Source organism: Poromitra crassiceps, assembly GCF_964638095.1.
Source record: "Poromitra crassiceps genome assembly, chromosome: 3".
Classification (NCBI taxonomy): Eukaryota; Metazoa; Chordata; class Actinopteri; order Beryciformes; family Melamphaidae; genus Poromitra; species Poromitra crassiceps.
The window spans coordinates 62,993,168-63,020,219 of NC_139625.1; the positions used below are offsets into that span (position 1 = coordinate 62,993,168).

At 44.1% G+C, this 27,052-nt stretch overlaps 2 protein-coding genes across 2 annotated transcripts in view; both read right to left on the reverse strand.

Moving 5' to 3' along the window:
* Nucleotides 1–4,878, reverse strand: part of ect2l (epithelial cell transforming 2 like) — a gene marked incomplete at both ends in the record, with an annotated part of 36,190 nt that extends 31,312 nt beyond the window's left edge. The window contains one exon of the mRNA XM_083633104.1: nucleotides 4,729–4,878. Within this exon, the coding sequence (XP_083489230.1) occupies nucleotides 4,729–4,878 (150 nt within the window). The remainder of the gene's footprint in view (nucleotides 1–4,728) is intronic.
* Nucleotides 4,879–5,634: 756 nt separating this feature from the next.
* Nucleotides 5,635–21,290, reverse strand: ccdc28a (coiled-coil domain containing 28A). The gene is made up of 6 exons (XM_083632761.1): nucleotides 21,143–21,290; nucleotides 20,707–20,909; nucleotides 15,697–15,878; nucleotides 12,815–12,969; nucleotides 9,845–9,867; nucleotides 5,635–7,009 (listed from the first exon to the last, which is right to left on the reverse strand). The coding sequence occupies exons 2-6, from the start codon at nucleotides 20,874–20,876 to the stop codon at nucleotides 6,955–6,957; spliced, it is 585 nt and encodes a 194-aa protein (XP_083488887.1). The 5' UTR covers nucleotides 20,877–20,909; nucleotides 21,143–21,290; the 3' UTR covers nucleotides 5,635–6,954.
* Between the last annotated feature and the right edge of the window lie 5,762 nt (nucleotides 21,291–27,052).

Genomic DNA, 27,052 nt, shown 5'->3' on the forward strand with positions numbered 1-27,052 from the left:
GGCGGCTGGCCGAGCAGGGCAACACGTACCCCGGCCGCCGTAACGTTACGCCCCGGGGTCCGCCCGCTATGCCGACGTTAGGGTTAGGGTCTGGGGGAGGTTAGGTTTAGGCGTCTGTCTGTCTGTCTATCTGTCTGTCTGTCTATCTATCTATCTATCTATCTATCTAGCGTTATCTATCTAGATAGATAGATAGATAGACAGACAGACAGACAGACAGATAGTCTCGCTTCTACAGCGCTAGCTCTCTGGGCAGAGGTTTGCAAACACAAAAACTCCTCGCGCTGCCCTCCTGGAGTATTTTCCGGGGGGTGGGGGTTCAGGGACAGGACCTAAAACAGAGCGTTTCAGACAGAGGGTGAACTGAAGGGGGCAGTGAGAGCCAGTAGGCTACAAGATAAATAATGAGTTTTTTCAACTATGAATGATGCAATAAGTTACTCTAGTGGAGGCCAACAATAAAATAATAATACATTATATTAGCAAAATATGGGCCCTTTAACAGTTTTGTTCATTGCATAACCACGTGTTATTTCATAGTGCTGATGTCTTTAGCCTATTATTATTCTGAAATGTGGCAATAAATAGTAAAAAATAAAGAAAATGTGTGGTGTGTCCAAACAAACTTCTGGGCTTAATCTGCTTACCCCGCTAGCCGGGCGCTTCTCGCTCATACTCAGCATTAGCGCCTCTTCCAAATTGTTGCATAAAATCCACGTTTCTGTCTTTGAAAAACCGAAAATGTAGGTGCAAACCCTCCACTTTCTAGCTCTCACAGAGACCTGGATCATTCCTGAAAACACTGCTACTCCTGCAGCGCTCTCTGCTGCATATTCGTTCTCGCACACCCCTAGAGCCTCTGGCCGTGGCGGTGGCACTGGTATCCTCATCTCCCCCAAATGGACCTACACTGTCACCTCTCTCTCTCATCTGTCTATCTCATCTTTTGAGTCCCATGCAGTTGCCGTATCCCTACCCATCAAGCTCAACATTGTGGTAATCTACCGCCCGCCTGGTCCGCTCGGTCACTTTCTGGACGAGCTGGACACCCTCCTCTCCGTCTTTCCTGAGGATGGTACTCCACTCATCCTTCTGGGAGACTTCAACATCCAGCCAGTAACCTTACAATCTCTGTCTTTCCTTAACTTCTTCTCATCCTTTGACCTTTACCTCTCTCAATCTCCTCCTACTCACAAAGCAGGGAATGTGCTGGACCTGGTCTTCACCAGATCCTGCTCCACCTCTAATCTCACTGTGACTCCTCTTCCTGTATCCGACCACCACTTTATCACCTTCTCCCTTCCCATCCCCCTCCCCTCCTCCCACCCATCTCCCCCTCACTCTACCACCACCCGACGCAATCTAAAAACTCTCTCACCCGACTCCCTCTCTTCTACCGTCCTCTCCCTACTTCCCCCTGCCGAGCAATTTGCTCTCCTGTCCACCGACGAGGCTTCCACTACTCTTCTCTCCTCTCTCTCCGCCGCTCTTGATTCTCTTTGCCCACTCACCACTAAGCCTGCCCGATCTTCTCCCCCTTCTCCTTGGCTGACTGAATCTCTGCGAACTTATCGAACTGAGCTTCGGGCAGCTGAGAGAAAATGGAGAAAATCACATCTCCCTGAAGATCTCTCTTCCTACCACCTTATCCACTCAAACTTCACTGATGCTGTCTCTAAAGCAAAAACCTCCTTCTTCATCTCTGAAATCCAGTCCTCTGCATCCAATCCCAGTAAACTGTTCGCCACCTTCTCCACGCTCCTCAACCCTCCCTCCCCTCCCCCTCCCTCCTCCCTCTCTGCTGATGATTTTGTAACCTTCTTTACTAAAAAGGTGGATGACATCAGCTCCTCCTTCCATCCTCCAGGCACCCTCACTAACACTCCCGACTCCAATCCTGCTCCTCTGCCCCCTGTCCCTGGATTTCCTTCCTTCTCCCCTCTCTCTCCTGATGAAGTGCTTAAACTCATCAGCTCAAACCGAGCCACTTACTGCCCCCTCGATCCTATCCCTTCCTCTCTCCTCCAAACCATCTCACCTAACATATCTCCCTTCCTCACTACCTTCATTAACTCCTCTTTGTCCTCTGGTCTTGTCCCGCCTGCTCTAAAGACTGCAAGAGTCAAGCCTCTGCTTAAGAAACCCTCCCTTGACCCTACTGCTATTCACAACTACAGACCTGTCTCTCTTCTCTCATTCCTTTCCAAAACCCTCGAACGAGCAGCGTCCGAACAACTTTCTCTCTATCTCTCCCAAAATGACCTCCTGGACCCTCTGCAGTCCGGCTTCAAGGCCTCTCACTCCACTGAGACAGCTCTTCTTGCTGTCACAGAGGCCCTTCACACTGCAAAGGCCTCATCCCTGTCTTCTGTTCTTGTCCTCCTTGACCTGTCTGCTGCCTTCGATACAGTCAACCACCAAATCCTTCTTTCCACTCTGTCTGACCTCGGCATTTCAGGCTCTGCACTCTCCTGGTTTGCTTCCTACCTCTCGAACCGCTCATACCAGGTCTCATGGAGAGGGTCCCTCTCCAGATCCTGTCCTCTTACCACCGGTGTCCCCCAGGGCTCAGTCCTGGGCCCCTTACTTTTCCTTCTCTATATAAGATCTCTTGCCTATGTGATCTCTTCTCATGGCTTTTCCTATCACTGCTATGCTGATGACACCCAGCTTTTCCTTTCCTTCCCCCCCTCTGACACTCAAATCGAGGCTCGCATCTCTGCATGCCTCAAAGACATTGGCGACTGGATGTCTGCCCACCACCTCAAGCTCAACCTTGGTAAGACCGAGCTACTCTTCCTCCCAGGAAAAGACTGCCCTCTCGCAGATCTCTCCATCTCCATTGACAACACCACTGTACTGCCCTCCCAAACAGCTAAGAACCTTGGGGTGATCCTTGACAACCAGCTGTCTTGCTCTGCCAACATAGCTGCTACAGCGCGCTCCTGTAGGTTCTCTCTCTACAACATCCGCAAAATCCGTCCCTTTCTCACAAGAGAAGCGACTCAACTCCTGGTCCAGTCTCTTGTCTCCTCCCGCCTGGACTACTGCAACGTGCTCCTGGCCGGCCTACCTGCCACCGACATCCGACCGCTTCAGCTCATTCAGAATGCTGCAGCCCGTCTGATATTCAACCAACCCAAATTCTCTCACGTCACTCCCCTCTTCCAGGAGCTCCACTGGCTTCCCATCCCGGCCCGCATCAAATTCAAGACACTGGTACTGGCCTACAGGGCAGTACACCAGTCAGCTCCCCGGTACCTGCAATCCATGGTCAGGTTCCAAACCTCTCAGCGCTCCCTTCGCTCCTCCACCAGTGCAGGTCGCCTCGCCCCTCCTTCGCTACGGGGGCTCAAAAGTCGCTCATCCCGATCTCGACTCTTCTCGTCCCTGGCACCTCAATGGTGGAACGAGCTTCCACCTTCGGTCAGGACAGCTGAATCACTGCCGATCTTTCGGAAAAGACTAAAGACACACCTTTTCAGGCTCCATCTGGGCCCTTCTTGATCTAACTTTGTTCTCTCTCTTTCCTTATTAAAAAAAAAAAAAAAAAAAACCTAACCTAACCTTGTACCACTAACCTAAACTTGTACCACTGTTCCTTCAGAAGTTGTAGTTGTCATAGACTGTGCTCCATAGTTGATTGCTCTATTGCTGACAAAAAATGTGTTATTGTAAGTCGCTTTGGATAAAAGCGTCTGCCAAATGACGTAATGTAATGTAATGTAATGCAATACCATTCCGGAAGTGTAGGGGGCATTAGTGAGTAAACAGTGAGTAAACAGTGAGTCGTAGTTCCGGGTTGCTCCAGATGAATGATTTTCGGTTTTTCAAAGACAGAAAAGTTGATTTTATGCAACAATTTGGAAGAGGTAACTAGGCTATATGTATTTAAAAGAAGAGGATGTTGGCCATCGGATAGCGTCTTCACTTCACGTTTTTGGCTCAGGTAAGGGTTCATTTTTATACCTAGACGTGAGAGCGGCACGATTGTTTGATGGGAAATACGTTGACGTTCGCCGGGCGCTATTGCTCAGTATGAGCAAAGAACTTTTATGGAAAGAAATGACAGCTCCATATTGCCCCATTGCAACATCAGCGCCCAGCAGCCTCCGCCATTTTTTATTTTTGGAAGCGTGACAGCGCCAAAAGAACCTTGCACAGGCTCGCAGTGGTCAGCTGCGGTAGCGTGGCCCCTATAATCAGCCTCTCTAAACAGTAACTCAACGGGAGAACACTCTAAACTTTGGGGATTCACATCTTTTTCGGGCGTACTGCAAATCTTGATTGAAGTGGTGTAGTGCAGGGATGTAAAACAACAACCATATTGTGGAAACTAAGCAATTTTTTTCGTTTTCTTTGTTTAGTTTTTTCAAGATAAATACCTAATGAAAAGGACCCGAGGTTCAACTCCCGTTGAGTTACTGTTTAGAGAGGCTGATTATAGGGGCCAGCGCTACCGCAGCTGACCACTGCGAGGCGCATTCTGTTTCCAAAAATGACCGGAGTGTCGTCTCTTTCCTTCCATGCTCTTTGGTATGAGCGAGAAACACCCGGCTTAATTGCTTCTGCCTGGTACTAGTGTGATGAGCATACTTCAATAAATTGAACGCTCCTGCCATCTTGTGGCAAAAAAACGCGGCTCAAGATTCAAGAAGAGGATGGATTGTGATCATTGATAGTAGTACATGTGATGGAGACGGATACTGTGGTGTTTGTTTGTCTGACCTGCTGGTTGGACTGCTTGTTGAGCAGAGGCGTCCAGGCGCTGAAGCGGGTCTGGGCCGTCACACTGTGGCCTGGCTGCGGCTCGTAGTCCGTCCCGGTCAGCTGCCACCGCTTCACGGAGTGCGGGGTGGACCTCAGGCTCGGCTCCATGGCACACAGGTCACAGGATAACCTGTTTTAGGGAAACGCTCCAAAGCTCTATGCGGACTGTGGAGTAAATCACTCACATTACCTGTCAGCGTAGTTGACTACCTGTAGTAGTTTCTAATGCATATTATAGTCCAACCATTTTCATTTTGCAGCTGTCCGCTCCTCTGTACCAGTCTCCCTAGAGACGCATCAACAAAACGAAGCGCACATTCCTTCACACAGTAGCCCGCCTCTTGCCTGGGTCCAGACAGAGCTTTGAATCCGCCCACTAAGTAGGCTAGAATGGCCTCCAGTCAGGGATAACAAGGCAAACATCTATCTACCAATAAACGAAAATCAACTAAACAATGTTTTCAGAAGTTATTATTTCTGCTTTAGTTTATAGCTTATGATGTAATCAGCTTGATACTATTAAGACAATTTATCTCTAAATATTCATATGGACTACAACATTCTGGCAACAAAAGTTTCTTCCTAATCAACAACCAGAATTATATTCAACATAAGCAATTATGGTGGTGTCTTTAATTAAGCTATTGCATAAGAAAATATTCTAAATGCCAATTATCTCTGCACATATGACTTGGGTGGCATTAATATGAACTATCTTAAAGCATTAAGATGTTATAGTATTGACAAAATCAGTTGTTCCTCATTACGATAATTTAGTCAATTGGTGGAATCTTGTTGTGTTCACAAGAATGTGTCCACAGTCCACACACACACACGAAGATATTGAAAACTGCAGCCCATAGATTCAGACAAGAACACTTTTATTATGCTGTTTTTAAACCAATAAAAAATAAAATCCACCAAACAGCTTATATCATGTAATCACATTTTACCACCAAATTAAGCTAAAAGTAGTAGTGATAAAATAAAATTTAATTTAGAATCCAAGCATCATCATACATGATTATTGCCTTCCACCCGCATTTTGAGCATCTAAACTGAAAATAAAACATACACATATGACAAACATAAGTCACATAAAAGATTTAAAATAATACAGGCAAAAATGATTAAATTAAGGCATGGTTGTGATGGCAACATTTGGATGATTCAGTCTTTTCCATAGTCACACTTGTGATATGTGCAGTGTGTTTTTTGCATGGATACACTGTGCAAATACATTCAACACTAGACTGAAGGGTTGGAGGTGAAATCACGATCAGGCCGCTCACAGCTAGCAAGGGATTACAGAAATCACATATTGGGGTTCCTGCTCATTTATTCCACAAAATACAACAAAACTTCTATAGCCAATATTGATCAGAATCTACTGTGCTTTCAAATGTTATAGTTTGACTGACCTGAATGCCCAAGGTCTTGTTCTATCACAAAATCAAGCTCAATGTTTACCACTCTACTGGTGAAAAACAATTATGAACCAATTTCCATGAAATTTACTACACATCTTTTGAATCCTGAATATTGTTCATACTGTTACTCAATAGGCCTGGGTTAGGGTTACTCATATTTATAAAGTCTGGCTCTGCTGCTTCAGTTTGTGTGGATAGTGACCTTGCTATTAGACCTGAGTGACCTTATGACCTGTGACAACAGATGAGACAAAGTGCAACAGAGTGAGTTTACATCTTTAAAAAATGCAAAAAGGGGCAAGTTAGCAGTCTATTCCAATTCACAATGAACACGATTCCAATTCACAACGAACACTGAAACAGTCAAGAAAGAGCTGAGCTGGTTCCCTATCAATCAACTCTGCAAATTCAAACTTTTCATAACTGAGTGAAATTGGAATGAACAGACTACAACTTTACTTTAAAGTGACCATATGACAGGGATGCACAAATGTGAATACTATATGAGTTATTGGGAAAATATAAGGCTGAAGTTTTCCCAATTACCCCAATCTAATTATTGAAGTATTTTGTTCAATAAAAGTAATTGATCAGATTGGTACTCATCCATTATGCTTCGAGCTCAGAATTGCCATCAGCAGTGAAAACGAGGCTATCAGTGCATCCCTGATAGTACAACTGACAATACATCCATTCCCCTCGTACAGCCAGGGGACGCTGGTGTGAAGCTTTGCTCAGGAGACGAGGAGAGGAGTCACACGCTGGCAGTCCTTGGAGTCTCTTGGTTGTCTGTTAAGTTCAGTTTCTGACTGGAGAAGCAGGGTCAAGGAAAAACACTGCTTCAAATCTGAGAGGTCTCTCAGACCTGTTAGGTCATTTTTAACTCGCATACCTCTATAGAGCTCAACAATCAGGTGACATTTCTTTCACCGGAAATTAGTTTCCCATTAATTTTCTCCATAGACATTTCAAAAAACCTTATATAACGAATTTTAAGGCTGGAACCAAGCCACCCTGTAACCTACTGAATCGTGAGTGACCATAAAACTGAAATGTTTTATGGTCCGTCACTATTCAGTAGGTCACCGGTTGGCTTGAATGGGAAACTCACTTCCGGGGCAAAAGATGTCACGTGACTGTTCAGTGTTCAGCTCTTAAGGGAGTTCATGAATGGTACAGCACTAATAGAGAGCCGCAGGGATGACGTATTTTTGTAGGCTGAATGCGGAAGTCCCGAACTTCCTGGTTCAACACTGTTTCTGTCTATGGGATTTTTGAATGGGTTTTTGGCGTGATGCTTCAAATAAGGTCTCTGGGCAACGCAAGTTTAATCAAACGCGAACCAAGGTTCAGCGGGATAATCTTCACACATGAGGACCACTTTCATGAGTTTTGAAGCGTAAATGCGAGCCCTAGAGGTAAAAAGCTCGTGCTAAGCTAATCCAGAACTACACACTGTCGCATAGGCTTCCACGTCACGTCAGCACTCAACCTGGACTGTTGTTGATGTGTGCACTGATTACCCTGGGCTGAACGGGGCTGAACCAGGTGAGGGAAAGAGAATTTCCGTGTTCGTCCTTTGAGTGGTGACGTTATTGACGTATATATCCCCATCGACTCAACAGTGTAGTCCCATATAGCCGTTTGCTAGCTAGCCGCCCTTTTAACGGCACATAAAAGCTTAAAAACTCATAAAAGTGGTCTTCATGTGTGAAGATGATGTTACTACCATCTGGTTCGCGTTTGATTAAGCCAGCGTTGCCCAGAGAGCGTATTAGAAGCATTGCGCCAAAAACCCATTCAAAACTCCCATAGGCGAAAACTGTGTTGAACCAGGGCTGTTAGCATCGATGATTTCCGGACTCGTTACTGCGGCTCTCTATACTGGATGATCTAGGAGCCAGTAGTCAACACCTCTCACATTCGATGTAAAGGCTAAATGTGTATAAAAATGGGGGGGAGGGCGAACAATGGAATAGTATTTCACTCCACATCTGGGATTATGCTTCAAGAAGTAATTTTGTCTGCTTGCAATTACTGATATTGAGAGGTAGTAAAAAATTAAATAACCCCCATCAGTGACAGGATAATCAGGGCAGCTAATGTTTGATGACTCTTCCTAGGTGCATGCACTAAAAGGGATGACAAGTTTCCACTAAAGTAAATAAGCAATGCTACGTACTGAGGATCTCTCTGTGTGGCCAAAATCCGGAGGTTATTTTATCAGGTTTCCTCCCCCCACATTTTGAGGACATTACTGCTGCAGATGTGTACTGTGGCAGCAACTAATGTGAGGAGGCCAGTAGGGGGTGCTGGGTGAATGCTCCATAAGGGGAAGTTATTTTTAAAATTTCAAAATGCTAAATTCTGCTGCTTTGGAGAGATACATTTGTACAGATTGCCCAGAACATTTCCAATAATTTGTTACTGGAGAACTACTCATTAATGAGCAGCTATCAAAAGAAACACATACTTGTAATTATGATATGGACGACACACACACTAGGGCTGTGAATCTTCACTGGCCTCACAATTCGATTACGATTCAGAGGGCTACGATTCGATTCGATTACAATTATCGATGCATTTCGATGCATCTTAAATCGATGCATCACTTTTTTTCCCCCAATACATGATTTCTTTTTTCTCACTTTCTTTTTTCTCACTGTGTGGCTACTTTTAAAATAAAAGTGCATTTGGAATTGCATTGTATTATGCTCCATAATTAAAATAAACAACTGCATGTACTTCCATTATATTTTATTTGATTATTAAATTTAATAATCGATTTTTGACATTTGTGAATCGATGCAGAATCGTGCACGACCGCATCGCGATGCATCTTATAATCGATTATTTTTGACACCCCTAACACACACGCACACAAACTATTAGGGCTGGCACGGATCAGAAAACCCACGGTTCGGATTTTGAGCCACAGATAACGGATTTTTCGGATCAGCAAAAAAAAAAAAAAAAAAACTCTGATTTTTTTTCCTCAAAATTAGATTAGTAATTTAATTCGATTTTATTTTTTAATACTATTATACTTCTCTAACCATTTGTTGCCCTGCACAGCTCAAAAAATGTTTTTCTCATAAGTGACACAATTTATGCTTTTACTCTGAAGGCAGAACCCAACTTCCTGTTTTAGCGTGGCGATGCTAACTTCCTGGCTGTTGCTTGCTAACCTGCAGGCAACATTTCACCGTCCGGTGATAACATGTTCGTGAAAAGTGTGCGTGTGTGTGTTGTGGCTGTCGTTATCTTGTGCAGCCCGCAACACGCTGCTCGCATTCCTGTGCTTTATCAGAGGTGTTGAAATAAGTTTGTTGTGATGCTGTTTGCTGTCTTTAGTAGCCACTAGCCACAGCCTTCAGACTAGAGACTTTACAGTGGGGAGGAAGGGATGAGGAAGCTCACACGCTTGCCATGATGATGCCTGTCTGTGTCTGGCTGCGCTGCACGCGTCCTCATACACTACCATTAAATGCAACGAAAAGGGGGGGGGGGGGGGGGGGGTCCGCGGACCACGGACGTTCCGAACCACGTTCCGAACCATGGGGGCTGATCCATACGGGTCACGGATTATCCGTGACAGCCCTAGCATGATGCTTGAAGACTGGTGAATGTCAAAAGGATACATTGAAGAACTCAGCTCCTCAAGCTGTGAAGAGAAAGAGAACATTTTCAACTTATTATACACGTTTGCAGTTTAAACAATTCTCAGGTCGATGTAAATAACCTCGTATTTGAACTTTATCCCGCTCCACATGCAAGGAGAAGCTTATGGCAGTGTACAGCTGCCACAGTGGGAAAATAAAATATGTTCAGTATCTCGTTATGACATCTTTTCTCGTTGTTATGACATAGCAACTTATCTCACTTTAACAAGAAATTTTTCTCATTATTATGTAGAGGTCGACCGATTAATCGGCCGGCCGATTAATTGGGGCCGATTATTGGCATTTTTAATTAATCGGCATCGGCCTGCAAAAAAAAAAAAAAAAAAAAAAAATTGGCAGGCCAGGCCAGGCCAGGCCACCGGGCATTTGCCCGACGTGCCCGATTATGCAGTCCGCCACTGAATGTGAGTCTTCTCATGCACCCATGAGCCTACTGTAACGTTACGTTTCCTCAGTCACCACCATCTTCTGCAAACACACTTCTCCCATCAAATGACAGCAAATCTAAACAGTTACATAATTATTATTATTATTATTGTTAATGTATAGAACAGTGCATGAATGAGTTCTCTGACATACTGCTCTCTCGCTATAGCCTACCAGTCACTACTGAAATATATACCGCATAACCCAATGTATTTTTCTATTTAATAAAAAGAATAATCAAAAACATGTTACTGTACTGGCTAAGATAACATCTTATATTAGATGTAGGCCTACAGTATAATGTTATATTCGATTTTCAATGTGCATGAATGGATAATGGAAATCTAGGCTACTAGATTTATTTAAAAAAAAATACCAACAGAAGAATATTGCACATTTTTTGGGGGCGCTACCCACACGTTTAGCTGTGTGTTTCTCATTTCACGAATGCACAATCCTTACAAGTTGTACCCCGTTGTAAAGGTGACTAATCAGGCTTTCCAACTATATAAAATACAATACCAATTGGTATTATTAAAGGGGAGAAATAATCGAGCAAAATAACGTTTCCAAACTTTTTTTGAGGAGTTTATTTTAATCGTATTTTATCGAATGAAAAAAAAAAAAAGAATCTGCATTATATATCGGCCATCGGCCGCCCTGCTCTCTAAAGATCGGCATCGGCATCGGCCATTGAAAAAGCAATATCGGTCGACCTCTATTATTATGACATACCAACTTATATAACAAGATAAGTTTCTCGTTATAACGAGATAATTTTCTCGTTACATCGAGATAAGTTTCTCGTTATAACGAGATACATTTCTCGTTATAACTAGGGGTGTCACAATATATCGTCCCACGAAATTTCGCGATAGTAAAACGTCACGATATGTATCGTTGAGATGAAATCTCATATCGCAAAAAAAAAAAAAAAAATTTTTTTTTTTTGTTTTTTTTTCAAAAAATAGACTAAGAAACGTCTTTGTTTGTTGAAGTTCAATGTGTGGAAAGTAGTTCAGTTGAACAAGTCTCTGAAGAGACACATGAGAAGTTATACAGGAGAGAAACCATTCAATTGAGTTTCTGGCAAAACTGTTTACTTGACAGGAAAAACTGAAGATGCATAAAAAATAGATTAAGAAAAGTCTTGTTTTTTGAGTTTGAAGAAAAACTGAAGATGCATAATGAGAATTTATACTGCTGAGAAACCTTTTAGTTCAAAGTAAATCTAAGTGATGGTGTAACTCATTCTATTTCAAGATAAGCCTTATCTCCAATCTCATGTTTTTTCTAGTTGTTATTGTAATAACAATTTCCCACAACAGCATGTTTTGTATTTGTGCATTTCAAATAAAATACTACTTTTCCAGTCATATATTGTCATTATTCAAGTTTAAAAAAATATTGTTAAAATCTTATCGTATCGTATCGTTATCGTGAACCCAGTATCGTGATACGTATCGTATCGTGAACTGAGTGTATCGTGACACCCCTAGTTATAACGGGATAATTTTCTCGATATAACGGGATAAGTTGGTATGTTATAATGATGAGAAAAAATTATCGTTAAAATTAGATAAGTTGCTATGTCATAATAACGAGAAAAGATGTCATAACATGAAAATATCTCGTTATAACGAGAAAAAGATCTCGTTATAACGAGATACTGAACATATTTTATTTTCCCACTGTGGCAGCTCTACGCTGCCGGCTTACATGCCAACTAAATCCTTCAACGCTTATGACAAGAATAAACAGCTAAATCTTTACTGGGATGTTGAAAGCATTTATCCAGAGGGTCTTAAAATAAGTGCAAGAAGCTTAACTTTCTGTATCAGCAGCATTTCAGCAGTTGCACTCAACAGTTGTAGTCCTGTCTGCCCAGAGAGGTACATAATCATTACATTTATGCCGGAACTTCTTGAAAGTGGACCAACACAGAACGTTTGGGTACCTTACCAGAATGCTAAGAGCGTACAAAAAAGTACTAAAAAGGCATGTTACACTTCTGCCAGCGCCTTTCTGCAATTCATTCTCTATAGTAAGGACGTGCTAGGCACGCTCCTCTTTCAAGGACTGCGCCTGCCGTTTAAGCGCTCTTGGTGGTGTTTTTTGGCAGAGCGCTCTGGGCATCTCAAGCTGAAAAAAGTTCATTATTTGGAGAAAAGGCGCACGTCGTTGTCACTCCTCCTACCTCTTCTCCTGCCAGGGGGATCTTCAACCTCCACTGTTGCCAGAATTGTCAATAATCTGGCTTTCATCTTTACAGTGTGAATAATCAACAACATCAAACAGACGAAACTAGCTGGCTACCTGGCTACCCGTCCGTGTGATCGTTGCGTCCTGAAGTGTACTGCGTGCGACTGCAGGGGAAAACAAAACAAAGCACAGGGGGGATGCTCCGTGCACTGTTTTGTGTGCATTGGAAGCACTCTCTCGACATGATTTCCAAAGCGTTCTTATGTGAAATACACATGTGCTGTCTGCGCGACCCCTTACATTGAGCAGTAGTTTGTCCATGTTAGTGTCGCAGGCCGTTTTCCTCTGGTCCTCTGGCATTTCGTCCACCTCGCCATGGAGGTCAAAGTGCAAATGGGCCAGTTTCTCCTGCATCTCCCTCACATGCTCCATCTGCTCAATGGAGCACTCGTTGCCTGAGACAGAGGGAGACAAGAGCAAAACGGAGGCATATAGACAGCCAGATAGAGCTGGTGGTCTTAGCCGATGAGAGAGAGATGGTGGTCTTAGCTGATGAGAGAGAGATGGTGGTCTTAGCTGATGAGAGAGAGATAGTGGTCTTAGCTGATGTGTGGATGCCAATTGATATTTTGTGGTTCCCTTCTTCAGGATTTGAATACTGTAGGGGTGTCCAAACTTTGTTGAATGGGGGCCAGATTGGATCATGTGATCAGTGTTGCTCACAACACTGAGGAAGGCCTGTGTGCCGAAACTGTTTGTGCTGTGCTGCTGCCCTACCCAGACTACAGGTATTAAAACTTCAAAAATACTTTTTTGTGTGCTGGCGTTTCCTGCTGTGACTTATTTTATTCAACTATCACCATTTATTTCTTCCTTTCTTTCCTCTTAACACGTTCACTGCCATTGACGTATTAATACGTCAAAAATAATCCAACGGTTGACTGCCAGCGACGTATTAATACGTCAAAAAAATAGATTTTTTTTTTTTGACGGTGCTACGTGGATCAATGCCCCCCGCGTCTCCTATGGAGATATTGGAAGTATTGAATGTGTATAATCTATTTTACCGACCAGCTAGGTGGCGACGGTCCTCTCCCGACAGAGAGAAAGTCAACCAAAAGCAGCCGCCTCCCGCGGCTGCTTCCTCCATTCTCAAGGAAATGGCTTGGCGATTTTACAGTCAGAAACGAACGAGCCTCATTCTCATACTGTAGGCGGGGGCGCTTTCGCGCTGCTGCGGTGGGGGGTTCCAGAAATGGACTGGGTGGGCAGCATAAAGCCTAGAGTCGCACAGGGCTTCATCGGGGCTCTCAAACCCAAGAGACGAGTGAGACCTATCCACACTCGCTGCCAGGGAGGGAGGCTGCTCAAACTCGCTGCCAGGGAGGGAGGCTGCTCAAACTCGCAGCAGCAGCAGCAGCAGCAGAGCACTCGCTTGTGACAAACGCAGGCTGAAAGCCACTAGACACGCCCACGGAGGGAGGAGTTGAAGGAGAGGGCGTTCGGAACTATATTGTTTGGATGTCTGATCTCTCACTGATGCCAAAAATAAATGGTTAAAGTGACTGTTCTGCCTGTTTGATTGAATTTCACAAAACTGCGATTATCTCAGCTTTCACTCTCAGACGCTAAAACCATGCTGTACTCAACGGCTAATATCTACCGTAAATTCCGGACTATAAGCCGCGGCTTTTTTCCCGTTTTTTGGCCTTTTTTGGCCCCTGCGGCTTATATAACGGTGCGGCTTATCTATGGATTTTTCCAGCAAACGGCCACTCGGGAACCTCCAAAATCTATGGATGTTGGTATGAGGCAGAACGAGAGCAAGACAGACATTATGAGAGCGAGACCCTGATTGGATGATGTTGCAAAAAATGTGCCTCGCGACCTGATTGGAGCACTGTGCCACTACTCTCTCTCAGCCACTACGGTAAAACACCCTCCCTCCTCCCTCGCTCCGGGGGGAAAAAGGCAGCGATTGAGCCTGAAAGACAGTCTGAATGAAATTGAATGTAACATTCCCAATTCTATGTATTACATTCTAAAAAACTAACAGCAACATTTTGGAAGGCTAAGCCACACAACTAGCTCGTTGTAATCTAACATCATGCTTCAAAAGATGGAGAACTGGCTGTGTTACGACGATGGCGGCGATTGAGCCTGAAAGCCATGTCTGAGACAGTAGCGAGACAGGAACAACAACAACAGCAGCAGCAGCAAAGGATCATGCACAAACCCGAGACGAAAGGGACTGTCCGTCAGGGCGCGGACGACTGTGTCAGCAACTCTCTCCCGACTACCAGGAGAAAATTACAAACTTCGGCGAATTCACACAAAGAAAGATCAAGGAATATTCCATCGGACCGGAGCAGATCATAAATATGGATGAAGTGCCTTTGACGTTCGACCTGCCTCTCACTAGGACTGTTAACAAGAAAGGTGAATCGTCCATCACGTTGAGAACCACAGGTCACGAGAGAACGAATTTCACTTGTGTTCTCGGCTGCACAGCATCTGGAGTAAAGCTGCCGCCGATGGTGATTTTTAAGCATCTCACAATGTGTGATTTTGTCTGGGGATTAGTGACCTGACTTTTGTTTTGTTGAAATGTTAATAAATGGGAGCTTCCCCAAACAGCCATCTCTTTCCCGACAATCCCCTCTGTGCACGAAGCCTTACATATGGTAATTAAACATCAAAACACCCGCGGCTTATAGACCGGTGCGGCTTATATAAGAAAAAAATAGTCAACTCTGAAGGTGCGGCTTATACACCGGTGCGCCTTATAGTCCGGAATTTACGGTACATAACTACTAACTCTACAAACTAACTCTTTTAGACAGAGAAAGCACACATTCTATTAGTACTTTTGTGAACTTTGTGTTGACAAACTCCAAGCAGAAAAGAATCCTCGGCTCTTGTAAAATGAGCCAGAATCCTCAAAAAACGGCTTGGCAAAAGCTACCTACAGCAAAAAAAAAACGGCTGGCAGTCAATGTGTTAAGACAGTCTATAGGCTGATCAAGCTTTTTCACAAGAGACAGAACATATTCCATCACAAACATAACCCTCTTTGTAGCTCTAAAACGTGCAAGGTTTTTAGACTTAGCATATTTAGGAGAAAATGTGTACATACCTGAGCTGTATCCTCAGGTGATGTGTCCCTTTCAAATGCAACTTACCAAAAGCTTGGAGTTTCCCTGAGTGGAAGTCATTGAGGAGACCGAGAAGGCCGTTCTCCATCTCCTGTACGTCAGATACATCAGTCAGAAAGGAGTGCTGGATGGTGGGGGCTGCCTGGCCCTGGTTCTGGTTAGCTTTACCACCTAAACCCAACTGGTACCGGGATTTATCTTTAACGCCCCTGGGGAGAAAGAGGAAACAGGAGGAGACAAAAGGAGACAGGTCAACCAAGAATCCCATTAAGAAGGAAGAGACATCACTCTAGGGATTAGGGATGTCAACCGATAACCGTTTAACCGATAATCGACCGTTAGAACATTAACCGATTAATACTATCAGTTAAACGGTTAAAAAAAAAAAAAATCACGTCTCCTAAACACATGCAGAGAGAGAGAGAGAGAGAGAGAGAGAGAGAGAGAGAGAGACAGAGAGAGACGCATGGCCTGAAACCCGACACCTTGCTAATCTCACAGCGTTCAGCGCGCACTGATCAAACAGTAGTTTTTACCGTGTCCTAAAGATACAGACATGAAGCGGTCTAATTGACGATTGAAAAGTAACAATTAACGTTAGTCTTTACTGTCCAACACATCGCAGTTCGGAGAAATTGTTTCAGAACGGGACAGAGACGGATTGTTTGTAGACTGTATTCATTGACACTTTCAAGGCCGGTGTGAAAGCGGCTACTGACAGCTGCGTGCGACTCGTCTAAGAGCCCAGCGAGACACACAGAGAGCAGAGCCCTCGTCACGTGTGTGAAGAGAGAGGAATAAGGGGTGAGACCAAAAGCAGGTAAACCACTGTGGGATTAGTGAGGAGAAGATACTGTAGTGATGCTGCGCACTTTGTCAGTGCGCCCTGCAGCCTGGGCTGTCGTCCGCTCAAACACTACTTCACCGGGCAGCTGCGTGTCAATTGACGTGCCTATAATATGCAATGCGTGCAGCTCTAAAGTATAGCCTATCGGAGGAATGTTTTTGTTTAGATGGCTGGAGGCTTCAACTTGTTTTTTTCTGCTTGTAGATGTAAAAAATAAACGCTTTCTAATGAAAAAAATCAAGCATTTGTTGTGGTAATTGTTTAATGGGGCACAGACAGTCAAATAGCGCATTTTAATCTTCTCGGTTAACCGACAGTTGTCGGCTAATGAGTGTCGGTTGTCGGTCAAGAAAAATTATGATTTTCGACATCCCTACTAGGGATGCAGCCATTAACCAATTTCACCATTAACCATGGTTTAAAACGTCATGGTTATGTAACCGTAAACGCTCAGCTACACCGAGTGTTTCTGTTCTCACTCTCAGAAAAGGGACATTATGATACTGTGGATTGTGGAAGATAAAGGGACATTATGGCAGTGTGGAAGTTAAAGGGACATTATGGTACTGTGGAAGTTAAAGGGACATTATGGTACTGTGGAAGTTAAAGGGACATTATGGTACTGTGGAAGTTAAAGGGACATTATGGTACTGTGGAAGTTAAAGGGACATTATGGTACTGTGGAAGTTAAAGGGACATTATGGTACTGTGGAAGTTAAAGGAACATTATGGTACTGTGGAAGCTAAAGGAACATTATGGTACTGTGGAAGTTAAAGGAACATTATGGTACTGTGGAGATTAAAGGGACATTATGGTACTGTGGAAGTTAAAGGGACATGATGGTACTGTGGAAGCTAAAGGAACATTATGGTACTGTGGAAGTTAAAGGGACATTATGGTACTGTGGAAGTTAAAGGGACATTATGGTACTGTGGAAGTTAAAGGGACATTATGGTACTGTGGAAGTTAAAGGGACATTATGGTACTGTGGAAGTTAAAGGGACATTATGGTACTGTGGAAGTTAAAGGAACATTATGGTACTGTGGAAGCTAAAGGAACATTATGGTACTGTGGAAGTTAAAGGAACATTATGGTACTGTGGAGATTAAAGGGACATTATGGTACTGTGGAAGTTAAAGGGACATGATGGTACTGTGGAAGCTAAAGGAACATTATGGTACTGTGGAGATTAAAGGGACATTATGGTACTGTGGAAGTTAAAGGGACATTATGGTACTGTGGAAGCTAAAGGGACATGATGGTACTGTGGAAGTTAAAGGAACATTATGGTACTGTGGAAGCTAAAGGGACATGATGGTACTGTGGAAGCTAAAGGAACATTATGGTACTGTGGAAGCTAAAGGAACATTATGGTACTGTGGAAGCTAAAGGAACATTATGGTACTGTGGAAGTTAAAGGAACATTATGGTACTGTGGAGATTAAAGGGACATTATGGTACTGTGGAAGTTAAAGGGACATGATGGTACTGTGGAAGCTAAAGGAACATTATGGTACTGTGGAAGTTAAAGGGACATGATGGTACTGTGGAAGTTAAAGGGACATGATGGTACTGTGGAAGTTAAAGGGACATTATGGTACTGTGGAGATTAAAGGGACATTATGGTACTGTGGAAGTTAAAGGGACATTATGGTACTGTGGAAGCTAAAGGGACATGATGGTACTGTGGAAGCTAAAGGAACATTATGGTACTGTGGAAGTTAAAGCCCCAATAAGCATTTTTTCACCTTAATATAACAGCTTTTTAGTCATTGGAGATGGTACAGTGACTTATAACGGAGAGAATGTTGCCTCTATTGGTCACACACCGCCCTCCAAAGGCCTCTCCTGGGACTAAGCAATTTCATGCCTACGTCCCGGAGGCAGCCTGGAGGCACATACTGTGCATGCGCTGTACAGCTGAAGCGCTGTGTTCAGTAAAACAAGGAAGTAACTCATGCAGATTTGCTACGAAAATGAGGGTCGGACCTATCGAATAAAATAATGTTGTATTACTCGCTTGATTTTACACAGCAGAGCACAGTCAGACAAAGAGGAGGAGTGCACAGACACTCCCCCAGCCACACAGTCACACACAGACCCTCACGTGACGTTAGTCTGCCAGTCATACTCATGTCATGACATGTAGCTTTCCGCTCAGTCAGCGACAGACAGCGTGCTGTGTCAGTTAGGGCTGCTCGATTAATCGAATTTTAATCTAGATTACGATTTGGGCTGTCCACGATTATGAAAACAAGATAATCGACATCAAACGATTTTGCGGCTCTTGTCTTTCTCGTTCTGTCTTGTGTTATAAATCAAGCGCACCCCTTCCTTTGCTTGGCCCTCCCCCTAAGCCCAAAGCACCAGCTCGAGTTGTGAAATGACTGGGGACGTTTCTCCTCCCCGCTTATTTCCGTGGTAGCACAAGAATAAATGACAGAAGTCACAGAAAGAGAGCCGCTGGTCGAGAAGAGAGGTGAAACAACGTATGTTGGGTGGAAACACTATGGTTTCGCCGAGTTTAAAGGTCGTTACACTGCGCATATCTTGCACTGTTTGTTCCAAGTCTGTGGCTGTGACAGGTGGGTCAAAACTCGCATCGCAATTCCGTGCTGTATATTCGCATCGCTCTTGATGTGTAACTGATGTGTAACTTACACATCAGTTATAACAGGTTGATGAGCGATGCGAATATACAGCACGGAATTGCGATGCGAGTTTTGACCCACCTGTCAAGATATGCGCGGTCGTGCAGCACCCCGCAACACGACCTCTCCCTCTTTCGTTTAATCACTTGAAATCCACTCACAAAGTGGTCTATGACCAAGAAATAACGCTAAACGAACAAAAAGACAAAACCCCATCTAGTTACTCTGCCACAACACAGTCATCGATTCAGGACACTCTTTACAATGCGACCGCATATTCAACAGCTAACGAGCTCACAGATAAACATTAACAATAGCCTATTATGAACCTAAACGTAAGTCGCTTTGGATAAAACCATCTGCCAAATGAGTAATTTAATGTAGGCCCTAATGTAAACGAACGTTACTCAATAGCGTTCTCATTTGGTTAGATTTGAGGTTTAAGGACTACTAGTTCAGATGTTTACCAACATATTGAATGTAGATTAATAGTTGCAGTTGGTTGTGGCAGTTCACTGTAACATAGTAGGCCTACATATACTGTATATTTATTTTAGTTTTTATTTTATTTCTAAATCTTTGCACTTTTATTATTTATTTTCACTTATTTATTTATTTATTTTCAATTATATCTAAAATCCAGACATCCAATGTTAAAAAGAAAAGCCAGTGTCAATGTTCAATAAATTCATGATGTTCTCAATGTCAATGAATAATCGTGTTAAATAATCGTGATCTCAATATCAATCAAAATAATCGTGATTATGATTTTTGCCATAATCGAGCAGCCCTAGTGTCAGTATGTAAAAAAACAACAAAACAAGCCGTGTGGTGTGTGCCGTGTCAGCCTAGTAGCTGTAGACAGCTCCCGAACAGAGAGAGAGAGTCAAATAGAGAGACAGGCAGAGAGAGGATGCAGGAGCAGGACGGCCGCGCCGCAGCACACGGAACAGAGAGGGAGAGAGATGTGTCATTATATTGTAATATTGGCTTCGGGCCTCGCAACGGGCTCCGGCCAATTCATTTCATAACTCATCCGGGCCGGATCGGGCACGGCTCTGCATGTCATGGGCCGGGGAAGGCTCGGGCCAAGATTTCAGGCCCGCGCAGCTCTCTATTCTAGACCGGACCTTGCACCAATAATCATTTTACAGTGGGGCATTCAAAAATAAGGTTGATAAGCCCTTTTCCCAGCAACTGTTTTGGGGTGGTAAAGCAGGTTCACCAAAATAACATTAATGAGGGCCCTGGCACTGGAACACTATACCGAAATGGAATGGAACCATCATATTGGTTACACATGCTTTACTTCCTGTTTTACCACCTCAAAATGGTTGCTGTGAAAAGAGTCTATTAGAGGTCAACAAGGAAGGAGTGCTGGGTGACAGTATTATAGTAATGCTGCTAGTAGCAACCTAGACCACTCGTGTTGAAAAATGTGCTCCTTATTTCTCCAATGTTGCTCTTATTTCTGAGCCCAATGACTTGGACCAATGTTAACACAAGGAGAACGATGCTAGTACAATGCAGCTGGTACCTCCTACTCTTGGCCTTCTGGCTGGAGTGAGTCCCCATGTTGTGGCTGTAGCCGACCTGTCGTCCCCCGGAGGAAGCGTTGGTCTTGCGGCCAGAGCCGCCGCCTGTGGTCGGTCCCGCTGAGTTGGTGGAGGGCCTGGGGCTCTTTCTCTTCAGCTTCCGCTCCTCCATAGCCTCATGTTACGCTGCTGGCTGGTTAGCTAGCTACAGGGCAAACACGACAGCTGGCACTATAACAGACTGCTTCATCATAACTATGCAACAGAAATACGTCGTAGCCTATGTCGTAGCTAGATTCAGGCTGCAGTGGCTATGGTCTGGATGGCGAGCAAGCTAACATTAGCTTGTTAGCGCCATCAGCTAACTAATCTTCAACTGCAGTGTTCGTTTAACCTACATACCGAGACCATTCAACACATGCCTTTGAACATACTCACTTTTGCAGACCAGTTACTTTATCGTCGGTTTGACGGGTAAATTGTGAATTCGATTCAGAGATCCGCTGATCGCTGAAGCATAAAACTTGTACCTGTTAGCTAGTTAAAGCCTGCAGTGCAAAACTCACAAAACTTCCTGTTTTGATGGGACGCGACGCAACACAAAACACACCACTGACTACGGCCAAATGCCACTCTCCGCCCCTACAGCATGGCCACCTTGTAACGTCACAGAGAAAATATGTCGTGTTTTTGGCTGAAATACAATAATGTGGAGCAGCACAACCTATCTGCTGACTTTTTTTTTTTTTACTACAGTTTATTATCTTCCTCAAACTAGCAGAAATATAACAGATTTCAGTTCTTTCTTTCTTCAATTTAACTGTGACTGAGATGCAGGTGCAGAGAAGAAACGCAAGGGGGAGACAAGTGAACATCCAATAGTTTTTGTGTGTGACAATGGTGACATCCAGTAGTATTATCTCTCTCTCTCTCTCTCTCTCTCTCTCTCTCTCTCTCTCTCTCTCTCTCTCTCTCTCTCTCTCTCTCTCTCTCTCTCTCTCTCTCTCTCACACTCACTCACTCTCTCACACACACACACACACACACACACACACACTCGCACTCGCACACACACACACACACACACACACACACACACACACACACACTCGCACTCGCACTCGCACTCTCACTCTCTCTCTCTCTCTCTTTGCTTCTTTATGAAGTAACATAGCTGACAAATGTGTTGAAAAGAGCTAGTTTGTATATTTAACTTAATATCAACCACACATTTCTCTCTAGGCTATAGAGTACCGCAGGCATCACATATTTTTGTAGGCTTACCCAGAAATCGACGCCATGTTCTTAGGGGGAAACGGCTATGGGATTTCAGAATGGGGATTTTGGTTAAATGTATGACATAAAGTCTGTGGACAAGTTTATGGGAGTGTTAATTTGTGTTCAGCAGGATAATCTTCACAAATGCGGACCACTTTTATGACTTTTGAAGCATTTTCTGAAAATCATGTTAAAAAAAATGCATTCAAACGCATCAAAAGTCATAAAAGTGGTCCTCGTCTTTGGAGATGTTCCTGCTGAACATTTTCCACTGCCATACACTTTTGTTAACCACAGACCTTATTTCATGCATTTAACCGAAATCCCCATAATAAAATCCCATAGCCTTTTTCCCTTATGAACCAACATGATGTGATTTGCTACTTCTGTCTCATTCCTGTGGTACTTTACTGGCTATATATTTTATGGACAGTGTGGCCTAAAGGTTAGAGAAGCGAGCTTGTGACCGGAAGGTCGTCGGTTCAATCCAATCAAGGCCCTTAACCCCAACTGGCATATTCAATCTGCCATTTTGCACTGTGAAAGATGACCACAATGGAAATAAGGCCTCTAGTTTTGTTGTGTTTTTAATCCTTGACCATTTTGAATATCTTGTATGGGGACTGATATTCTGTTCAGCCCATCATGTGGTGAGCACATCAGACTGTGGTTGTACTGGTCAGCTGTGTGTGAATGTGAACAGGGTGCTGCTGAAAAAGAGAGAATAGAGTGCCCCATGAGTCCGTAAAACATGGATGCTAGCGGCTCGTATGTATAAAAGTGAATGGTATTTTTGTATGGGGATTTTGCTCAAATGCATGAAAGGTCTGTGGTCAACAAAAGTTTATGAAACAGCTAAGTTTATGTTCAGCAAGATAATCTTCACAAATGAGGACCACTTTTATGACTTTTGAGGCAATTTCTGAAAATGTAGTTGTTAAAAAACGCATTTACACTTCAAGTCTCTCTTTCCTCCTCTCCCTTCTCCTTTCGGCTTTGTGTAGGCCTGTGTGTGTGTGTGTGTGTGTGTGTGTGTGTGTGTGTGTGTGTGTGTGTGTGTGTGTGTGTGTGTGTGTGTGTGTGTGTGTGCGCGTGTGCGTGTGCGTGTGCATGTGTGCGTGTGTGTGCGTGCACGTGCGTGCGTGCGTGTGCATATTCTCTGCGTGACAGTGGCTGAGTGAGGTGAACCAGGATAAAATGTTACAGATGAACACATTTGGAGTGTTGTGTCCCCACTGCCATTAACTCAACACACACACACACACACACACACACACACACACACACACCTAGCTCTCATCTATAATTGCAGTGTAGCTGCTGTTTAGAGAGCTAGCTAGGTACGGCCAGTTCATTCTCTTCTCATCTGCATGGCTGCTTGAATTATGCATTGGATTGTAAATGAATGGCAACTATTTTTAATTACAGTACCCACCCATCTTACTGCAAATTCTAAGTTATACCTACTATTCAATGTGGCATTATTCCAGCATTTTAACAGCCTTACTTTAGCACCGAAGACACTGCAGTCTGGGGCCAAAAGAAAAAAAAAAAAAAAAAAAAAAATCAACAATACTTTTGGATAGACTTGCGCCACAGTTAAAATGATTTGCTCGCATAATTAGAAAACTATATCATTTGTATTTTTCCTTGTTTGATAAATGGGGCCCAGTGTGTGTGTGTGTGTGTGTGTGTGTGTGTGTGTGTGTGTGTGTGTGTGTGTGTGTGTGTGTGTGTGCGTGTGTGTGTGTGCGCGCGCAAGCGTGCGTGCGTGTGTGTGTTTTCAGGGGCAATGAACTATCTCATAATTTCAGACTGAAGATGAAGAAGTGACGATTTGTAATTAAAAAAAACTCCATTGCTCTCTCTCTCTCTCTCTCTCTCTCTCTCTCTCTCTCTCTCTCTCTCTCTCTCTCTCTCTCTCTCTCTCTCTCTCTCTCTCTCTCTCTCTCTCTGGACATGACCCATAATCAGAGGATAAATGTTGGTATTAATTGGAAAGTAAAAGCACAAAGGCTGTCGTATTGTTTGTATTGTCATTTGGATGTTCATTACATTACATTACATTACATTACGTCATTTGGCAGACGCTTTTATCCAAAGCGACTTACAATAACACATTTTTTGTCCGCAATAGAGCAATCAACTATGGAGCACGGTCTATGACAACTACAACTTCTGAAGGAACAGTGGTACAAGTTTAGGTTAGTGGTACAAGTTTAGGTTAGTATATATATATATATATATATATATATATATATATATATATATATATATATATATATATATATATATATATATATATATATATATATATATATATTTTTTAATAAAGAAAGAGAGAGAACGAAGTTAGATCAAGAAGGGCCCAGATAGGCCAGTACCAGTGTCTTGAATTTGATGCGGGCCGAGATGGGGAGCCAGTGGAACTCCTGGAAGAGGGGAGTGACGTGAGAGAATTTGGGTTGAATACCAGACGGGCTGCAGCGTTCTGAATGAGCTGAATCGGTCGGATGTCAGTGGCAGGTAGGCCGGCCAGGAGCACGTTGCAGTAGTCCAGGCGGGAGGAGACAAGAGACTGGACCAGGAGTTGAGTCGCTTCTCTTGTGAGAAAGGGACGGATTTTGCGGATGTTGTAGAGAGAGAACCTACAGGAGCGTGCTGTAGCAGCTATGTTGGCTGAGCAAGACAGCTGGTTGTCAAGGAGCACCCCAAGGTTCTTAGCTGTTTGGGAGGGAAGTACAGTGGTGTTGTCAATGGAGATGGAGAGATCTGCGAGAGGGCAGTCTTTTCCTGGGAGGAAGAGTAGCTCTGTTTTACCAAGGTTAAGCTTGAGGTGGTGGGCAGACATCCAGTCGCCAATGTCTTTGAGGCATGCAGAGATGCGAGCCTCGATTTGAGTGTCGGAGGGGGGGAAGGAAAGGAAAAGCTGGGTGTCATCAGCATAGCAGTGATAAGAAAAGCCATGAGAAGAGATCACATAGGCAAGAGATCTGATATAGAGAAGGACAAGTAAGGGGCCCAGGACTGAGCCCTGGGGGACACCGGTGGTAAGAGGACAGGATCTGGAGAGGGACCCTCTCCATGAGACCTGGTATGAGCGGTTCGAGAGGTAGGAAGCAAACCAGGAGAGTGCAGAACCTGAAATGCCGAGGTCAGACAGAGTGGAAAGAAGGATTTGGTGGTTGACTGTATCGAAGGCAGCAGACAGGTCAAGGAGGACAAGAACAGAGGAGAGGGATGAGGCCTTAGCAGTGTGAAGGGCCTCTGTGACAGCAAGAAGAGCTGTCTCAGTGGAGTGAGAAGCCTTGAAACCGGACTGCAGAGGGTCCAGGAGGTCATTTTGGGAGAGATAGAGAGAAAGTTATTCGGACGCTGCTCGTTCGAGGGTTTTGGAAAGGAATGAGAGAAGAGAGACAGGTCTGTAGTTGTGAATAGCAGTAGGGTCAAGGGAGGGTTTCTTAAGCAGAGGCTTGACTCTTGCAGTCTTTAGAGCAGGTGGAACAAGACCAGAGGACAGAGAGGAGTTAATGAAGGTAGTGATGTTCGATACTGTAATATCACCCAGTGTGACAGGACACTCTGGGGACTTGTACTGTATAGTCTGTGGGGAATTTGAAGGTTACAAGCCCGTGTGTGTGCGTGTGTGTGTGTGTGTGTGTGTGTGTGTGTGTGTGTGTGTCTGCGTGCGTGCGTGCATGTGTGTGTGTGTTTTCATCTCGGCAGCTGTGACCCAGAATAAGACATGCACCCCCATATTCCTTCATCGACAATATACCCTCATGTATGTACACACACACACACACACACACACACACACACACACACACACACACACACACACACACACACACACACACACACACACACACACACACACACACACACTTGAACCAAGTGTTTCTTATTTAAAATGATGATAGATTTATATCTCTCTGTCTCCTGTATATGAATACAAGTTCTGTGTGAAGGAGCCAGACATCTTGTCCTTGTCTAAAGGACAAGGAACAGAGTACATACACACACACACACACACACACACACACACACACACACACACACACACACACACACACACACACACACACACACACACACACACACACACACACACACACACACACACACACACACACACACAGGGCCAATGGAGAGCAGAATGGAGGAGGGGGAGAGAGGAATGCAGGAGAATGCAAAGAAAGATCTTGCTATTAAACCATACATTTATGAGTACAGAGAAGCCAGATTTATTCCACGTAAATGTCCACAAGATCTGCCACATATCACCTTTCTTGATCCACCCCGTCAGAAGAACTTTGTGCATGTGGTTGACAAAGTAATGATTGACCCCGTATGCATCCAGCCTGGTAGGCAGTGGCACCACACTTTACATGCTGGAGTAGCAGGAGGGATGCATGGCTTCGTATGGCCTCTGCTTCTGAGCAAACATGTCCAGCCTTGCATCATCAACACCATCAGCTGTACTGGACCTGTCAGACATCATGACCACGTTTTCCAAGATCTTCATGTCGGCATCATCTATTGTTGGTAGATACTTTCTGAAATTGCTGAAAACATTGGAAGCCTCGTTATAAAGTCCCAGGTTTGCCATGCAGTCTTTGGTAAATAAAGCTACAGATGCCATAAACTGACAGTCCTTCAGTTTTCGCGGAGCACAAAGTCCTTCATCACTTGTGTTAGTGGTAGAGAGTGGACTTGGTTCAGATTATGTCTGCCCAGCGCTTGGCAGATCCGGATCCGACACACGTGGGCCAGACTGCGAGGACATCTCTTGAACTCCAGAAAGACCCTGAGCGCCTCGGGATCCGCCCTCTCCTCCAGTTGTGCCTGCTCACAGGTAGAAAGGGAATTGAACCATGGGTCTGTGCGGTGCTAGGTGAGTGCTTTTACCTCTACCCAGACACCCCAATAACTTAGTTTCTCACTCCATCTGCCCCTCTGCCTCTCCTCATCTCTCCTCTTCAACTCCCTTTTCTCCCTCTCATTCTATAGACCCTTTTCACAGCAACCGTTTTGAGATGGTAAAGCAGGTGCTAAAGCAGGTATCCT

Bases quoted from the DNA above. Each gene is read 5' to 3' on its own strand.
- ccdc28a (XM_083632761.1), bottom strand. From the start codon at position 20,876: ATGGAGGAGCGGAAGCTGAAGAGAAAGAGCCCCAGGCCCTCCACCAAC. The intron at 12,970-15,696 runs GTAAGTTGCATT...CCTCTGTCTCAG, and splicing joins AGGGAAACTCCAAGCTTTTG to GCAACGAGTGCTCCATTGAG. The intron at 7,010-9,844 runs GTATCCTTTTGA...CTGCTTCTCCAG, and splicing joins GAGGAGCTGAGTTCTTCAAT to TCAGAAACTGAACTTAACAG.